The sequence below is a fragment of the Staurois parvus genome, unplaced genomic scaffold, assembly GCF_062004578.1.
Source record: "Staurois parvus isolate SC_StPar_1 unplaced genomic scaffold, SC_StPar_1.0 ptg000144l, whole genome shotgun sequence".
NCBI lineage: Eukaryota > Metazoa > Chordata > Amphibia > Anura > Ranidae > Staurois > Staurois parvus.
The window spans coordinates 1,074,506-1,081,459 of NW_028317940.1; the positions used below are offsets into that span (position 1 = coordinate 1,074,506).

The 6,954-nt window shown below is 46.0% G+C and overlaps 1 protein-coding gene across 1 annotated transcript; it reads right to left on the minus strand.

The window, feature by feature from the left end:
- Nucleotides 1-289: 289 nt before the first annotated feature.
- Nucleotides 290-6,301, minus strand: LOC149465028 (uncharacterized). The gene is made up of 6 exons (XM_089673697.1): nucleotides 6,069-6,301; nucleotides 5,377-5,511; nucleotides 5,167-5,245; nucleotides 4,851-5,050; nucleotides 4,601-4,742; nucleotides 290-2,816 (listed from the first exon to the last, which is right to left on the minus strand). The coding sequence occupies exons 1-6, from the start codon at nucleotides 6,162-6,164 to the stop codon at nucleotides 1,738-1,740; spliced, it is 1,731 nt and encodes a 576-aa protein (XP_089529823.1). The 5' UTR covers nucleotides 6,165-6,301; the 3' UTR covers nucleotides 290-1,737.
- Between the last annotated feature and the right edge of the window lie 653 nt (nucleotides 6,302-6,954).

The following is a 6,954-nucleotide window of genomic DNA, read 5'->3' on the forward strand; positions in this document are numbered from 1 at the left end:
AATGCATTTCAACATACAGTATGTATATATATATATATTGAATATGGCCAAAATTGTAGTATTTAAAATATATGCCAATATATTTGGGAAGAGTATTTTTAAAATTTATTTAAAATATATTTTTCTTCGCCTATGTTGTAGAGAATGAAAATATTGATTGCATATTCCCATACACATCGGAAGGAGAACAACAATTCCCCGCCCATTATTCACCACTAGATCCAAACTGATGACCTGTGAAGGCATTTAAAGCGTCAGTTTGAAATTTTTGCACCAACACACACAAATCTTTTTTTTTTAATTCAATAAATATTTATTATCATTTATCTTTTTAAAAAAAGATTACGTGACAAAATCAGGATACAGTAAAAAAGGTAGAAATCCAACCAGTCAGGAAAATCACCTGCCTGGAAATGTGGAGACAGAGTTGTTCTGCCTCCACCAGGGAAATCTAATCATCCTGTCCTGCCTGCAATATCAAAATTCTGCCACTAGTTGGAGCCGGTATTAAAATGTACTGTTTTGTAGAAACGAGAAACTGTCCCTCTTTAATAAAAGTTCCCATCGTCCTTCAGTCTGAGAAAAAGGAAACAGGTGCATCCTGGGAGCTCAGACTCCATCTTAGAAACTGTGAGAGAAGGAGCCAGCTATCAAGAGTGCATGCTGGACTAAGACTTGCACCCCCTAAAGGCAGCATCGCTGGTGAGAATCACTGTAGCCTACCTATTCATTTTGTTTTCCGTATACTATTACATTGATTGGATGTGCTTTTTCTTAACCCCTCCCGAGGATCCCCCCCCCCTTCCTGACCAGGCTATTTCTTTGCGTTACAGCGCTGCGTCACTTTAACTGACAATTCCGTGGTCGTGCAGCGCCGCACCCAAATGAAATTTATGTCCTTTTTTTCCCACGAATTGAGCTTTCTTTCGGTGGTATTGGATCAGCTGTGCGGTTTTTATTTATTGCGCTATAAAAATAAAAAAATTTAAAAAAACATTTTGAGTAAAAAAAAAAACAATATTTTGGACTTTTTGCTATAAAACGTGTCCAAGAAAAAAAATGTAAAAAAAATCTAATTTCGTCATAAATTTCGGCCAAAATGTATTCTGCTCTGTGTCTTCGCTAAAAATTTTTTACTTTTAATTTTATTTTTACTAGTAATGGCGGCGATCAGCAACATAGCGGGACTGCGGCAGGCATTCTGACACTGGGGGGGGGGGGGACTGACTTGGTGTCACTGACATCCCCAGTGACACCAATACAGTGATCAGTGCTAAAAAACCAAAAAAAAAAACCACATACACCGTACTATTAACACTGGGCAGGAAGGGGTTAACATCTGGGGCCATCAAAGGGTTAACTGTGTGCTGGGAGTGTTTTACCAGGGGGCAGGGTCTATTACTAGGGGGCAGGGTCTATGTGCTTCACTGTAATCACACTGCTCTGGATGGATGTGCTGTACAGTGTGCCCGAGCCGACAGGGAGGAAGACTGTTAGTAAACAAAAACAGTCCTCTTCCCCATCAGAGATCCTCGGGCGCTGGCGAGTAATCACCAGCCGGGACGCGGTGATTGTACAAAAGATCAAAATGGGGGGGAAATAATCCCAGATTTGAAGGGGGGATTTGTGTAGGAGGAAATCCTTCACCATCCCGCACTCAAGGCACTAATACACCTCCAGGGTTGTGTGGGACCCCTGATGTACAGGAAGACAGGACTTCAGTGACGAACATTTCCCTCACTCAGGACAGGAACGTGGCTTCTCCCCCGTGTGCTGTCTGAGATGTCTGTAAAGATTGGACGTCTGTGAAAAACATTTCCCGCACTCAGGACAAGAATACGGCTTCTCCCCCGTGTGAGACCTTTGATGCGTGGCAAGATCTGATTTTTTTACAAAACATTTCCCGCACTCAGAACATAAATACGGCTTCTCCCCCGTGTGAAACCTCAGATGTACGACAAGATCTGATTTTTGTACAAAATATTTCCCGCACTCAGGGCAGGAATACGGCTTCTCCCCCGTGTGCAGTCTCTGATGTTTGTAAAGATGGGCCTTCTGTGAAAAACATTTCCCGCACTCAGGACAAGAATATGGCTTCTCGCCTGTGTGCAGTCTCTGATGTGTGTAAAGACGGGAGTTGCTTGAAAAACATTTCCCGCACTCAGGACAGGAATACACCTTCTCTCCCGTGTGAGATCTCTGATGTATGACAAAATGTGATTTGTGTATAAAACATTTCCCGCACTCAGGGCAGGAAAACGGCTTCTCCCCCGTGTGAGATCTCTGATGTGTGTAAAGATTAGACTTCCGTGAAAAACATTTCCCGCACTCAGGACAGGAATACGGCTTCTCCCCCGTGTGAGATCTCTGATGTATAACAAGATGTGTTTTGTGTACAAAACATTTCCCGCACTCAGGACAGGAATACGGTTTCTCCCCTGTGTGAGATCTTTTATGTGCATTAAGGTCAGATTTAGAATGGAAACACTTCCCGCACTCATTACAGGAATACGGCTTCTCCCCCGTGTGAGATCTTTTATGCACATTAAGGCGGGATTTATAATGGAAACATTTCCCGCACTCAGTGCAGGAGAACCTCTTCCCTGTTGGAAGGACGGCCTGGTCCCGCACAGTCTGAGGTTCCTCAGGATACGAGGAATGCAATGGTCCATCTACACTGGGTGGTGCCGGATGGACATTGGAGGGAGCCGGGTTTTCTCCTGGACTATACTGTGTGATGTCCTCATCTTCTACTTTCCAGTCTGGAGACAAAGTGAGACAATCCTCGGAGGTTTTCCTCATCTCCTGGCCATGGACTAAAATACAAAGACAAAGAGGATTACTAGACAGGAGCTGATTGGTTCCCCCAAACCAAGACTCCGCCCACATCAGGCTGCTTGGTCTCCTAATTCCACCCTCAAGGGAACTAGGAAATGGCTCCTCTGATCTCCTACCAGGTCATTTCTTTATTCATGGACCTTACTCAGAGAGTGAGGAAACAACCAGAACTGTCCTTTATAGGAGGGACAGTGATGAGGGGATTATAGGACGAGGGTCCCCACCCCCTCTATCACTCATCGCCATCTTCCCAACACAAGAAGTACTGCACTTCCTGATTTAGTCATGAAGAACAGCGGGGCTGAGCCCCACCAGAGGTCAGAGAATGAGGATAAGGGGAGCCCCACCAGAGGTCAGAGAGTGAGGATGGGGGAAGAACAACAAAGAGGAAGACTGATCCTGAAGACCACCATCATTGGGATATTGGCTCCTCCTCCATCCTGAAGACCACCGTCATTGGAGTATTGGCTCCTCCCCCATCCTGAAGACCACCATCATTGGTGTATTGGCTCCTCCCCACCTGAAGACCATCATTGGGGTAGTGGCTCCTCCCCATCCTGAAGACCACCATCATTGGTTTATTGGCTCCTTCCCCATCCTGAAGACCACCATCATTGGGGTATTTGCTCCTCCCCCCTACCTGAAGACCATCATTGGGGTACTGGCTCCTCCCCTATCCTGAAGACCACCATCTTTGGGGCATTGGCCCATCCTGACCCTGAAGACCACCATCAGTGGGGTATTGGCTCCTTCCCCATCCTGACCCTGAAGACAACCATCATTGGGTTAGTGGCTCCTCCCCCATCCTGAAGACCACCATCATTGGGGTATTGACTCCTCCTCATCCTGAAGACCACCATCATTGGGGTATTGGCTCCTTCCCCATCCTGAAGACCACCATCATTGGGGTATTGGCTCCTACCCCATCCTGAAGACCACCATCATTGGGGTATTGGCTCCTCCCTCATCCTGAAGACCACCATCATTGGGGTATTGGCTCCTCCCTCATCCTGAAGACAACCATCATTGGGTTATTTGCTCCTTCCCCATCCTGAAGATCATCATCATTGGGGTATTGGCTCCTCCCACATCCTGAAGACCACCATCATTGGGGTAATGGCTCCTCCCCCATTAACACTTTCTGGTTGGAGGATGTGATCACATTATTATCACCATGTAACAGTCTGTGCTCCAATCACATCATCCAATATAAAATGTCCAGCTGGTAGGAAATGGGAGGAACAGAAGAGAAGAGGGCCTCTTCCCCACAACCCTGGGCTGTGGTTGTGGGGGGCTGACTCATCAGAATCTGAAAGTCCTGTTTAACAAGGACCGCAGATCAGGCCCCCCCTTGTAAATGAGTATGGGGTACATGCGGTCAGGTGCATTGCTTTGGCCAATCACAATGCACTCTCATAGCACAGTGTTTTGTGGGGTGCGGTGGGCTAAGAGCCCACCAAAGGCCCTTCCTGTTCACCAAACAGCCGATGTTCAAGTCAAACTTACGTTCAAGGACATCACAGACATATCCCTCCACCCGGCACAACCAAAAAACTGAGCAATGAACCCCAGAACTGTCCTGTCAGAGATCTCAATAGACCCGGGCATGGGGCAAATGCTGCAAAGTACATTCCTCCAGGGCCTAGCTGGATCAACGCCTACATTTTGCTGCCAGCTGAACTCCACAGTCTACATAAATATTGTCCAGATACATAAATGGTGCCTACAGCATGGAGGAATGGACTTCGTGTTCCTGACCCACCTGTGCTGATCTCTGTAGGAGTGTCCTCCTCTATAAATGTCCCCATTATTCCATCCTCCTCCATAGACTGCTGATCATCCCTCACATAAGGCTCTTCTTTTTCTGATTTCACCTCAACTTTTATATCTGTCAGATCTTCACCCTAAACCAAGAGAAGGAGAGAAAATATCATCTGTAAAATATAGGCTCACATAAAAACTTTACACATCATCTACATGAGTCCATGTTCTACATGCTCAGTCCCACCAACCTTGTAATGGTGAAGGATGATGTGACCATCTTGTGTGGAATCCCGGGAATACAGAGCACAGGGACATCTCTGTGGTGGGTTCCCATCACTGGATCCATCTACCTGATGATGGTGAGGGATGGTGTGAACTTCCTGTGTGGAATCCCGGGAATACAGAGGACGGGGACATCTCTCTGGTGGGTTCCCATGACTTGATCCATCTGTAGGAAACACACACACAGACTGAATCCATTGTTTCTATGTGTTTATCAGATGATGGGGGATCTAGGTGGATCCTCCGTACTGCTCTCTCCTTCCCAATAAAGTCTCCTCTTACCTTGGGACGTGAAGGTATGAAATTTTTCTGTCTTCATATCCTCAAAGATGTCCTTACTGTCTTCTAAATACCCCCAATCCTATATCAAGAAATAGACAGTGACACCCTGACACCTTATAGGAACCTGACACACACAATGATACAGTCACCATCCAGACACATCCCTTGTCTGTTACTGGAGAATGTCCCAGAATTCCCGGCACCGCTCACCTCTCCTGTCAGCAGCTCCATCATCTTCTTGGTAACTTCTAGTATCTTCTCCATGTTGTGTCTCTCAGGGTTTAGGGAGTCACATGGAGGCACTGTGATGGTCATATGATCACCTGACTTCAGAGGAGAAAATCTCTGTATTGAGGAACCAATAGGAACATCATGTTAGACTCCCAGAATCCTCCTCACCTCTCCAGTCAGGTCAGGTCTGTGTTTTATTAATAGATATGAGAGTGATGTCATGTGACCTCCCAGAATTCTCCTCACCTCTCCGGTCAGGTCTGTTTTATTAATAGAGATAAGAGTGATGTCAAGTGACCTCCCAGAATCCTCACCTCTCCGGTCAGGTCCGTGTTTTATTAATAGAGATGTGATGTCATGTGACCTCCCAGAATCCTCCTCACCTCTCCGGTCAGGTCCGTGTTTTATTAATAGAGATGAGAGTGATGTCATGTGACCTCCCAGAATCCTCCTCACCTCTCCAGTCAGGTCCGTGTTTTATTAATAGAGATGAGTTCTGTCATGTGACCTCCCAGAATCCTCCTCACCTCTCCGGTCAGGTCTGTGTTTTATTAATAGAGATGAGAGTGATGTCATGTGACCTCCCAGAATCCTTCTCACCTCTCCGGTCAGGTCTGTGTTTTATTAAGAGATAAGAGTGATGTCATGTGACCTCCCAGAATCCTCCTCACCTCTCCGGTCAACAGGTAGATAATCTCCAGGGTGAGGTTTAGTATCCTCTCGGTCATGTGACTCCGGTCCTCCTCCATCCTCATTCGTGTTGTCATTTTTTCTATGCCAGCATTCTTATAGAGAGATAAGTTTGGCAAATTAAAGTAAATATTATTGGAAGTTTCCTGTACATCTAAGATAAGATCTTATTATCTCCTCTGATGCCAGGTTCAGCAAAGCCTCCGCTCTACTTTCTGCCACATGGAATTTCTTATTTATACCTGACATCATTTCCTGTCTTCCATAGAGACTTCCTGTCCTGGTAGAAGGGAGATTACCACCTTGTGGAGCTCAGTGGAACTGCAGCCCTGAGAACCGTCTGGTAGTGTGATCCCGGCCTTGTGCTGGGTGTGTATGGACTGTATGTCCTCATAGAGGGGTCACCTCCACTTCCACCAAGGGGGACAGAAATATTTTTGCGTCGTTTTGCAACAAAATATTAGCCTCCAATTTTTCATTATGTGGTGCTGTTTACAAGAAAGTTGCTGGAAAATCTCACTGTGGAATCCCTGACATCGCTGACCCACCCCATTATTTATACTCAGCTTTCAACAGGATCTGCCATTCACAGACCAGCAGTCTTTAGTTTGTCAGGTGGTGCTGTTGGTGGTCAGCAGGTTGTTTTCTTTTGCCATGTGTCATGATTGATGTCGATCTGCTTCGCTCGATGATTGATGGGCGATATGCATCAAGAGACTTCTCAAAAAGTGTGTTTGTGTGCTTTATTTACCTATCACTTTGAGAATTAGTAGAGGTAAACCCCTGCTCATTCACGTAAGGGGGCCCATATCTGAGCCCTCCCCTGTTATTAACAAGGGCTTTCAGATTCTATTAAGCCCCCTGCCA

Excerpts from the sequence above, each read along its gene's own strand:
- LOC149465028 (XM_089673697.1), bottom strand. The coding sequence starts at position 6,164 with ATGACAACACGAATGAGGATGGAGGAGGACCGGAGTCACATGACCGAG. Across the intron at positions 5,512-6,068 it reads TCTACCTGTTGACCGGAGAG|AGATTTTCTCCTCTGAAGTC; the intron begins GTGAGGAGGATT and ends TCCTCAATACAG. Across the intron at positions 4,743-4,850 it reads TCATCCTTCACCATTACAAG|GGTGAAGATCTGACAGATAT; the intron begins GTTGGTGGGACT and ends CTCTTGGTTTAG.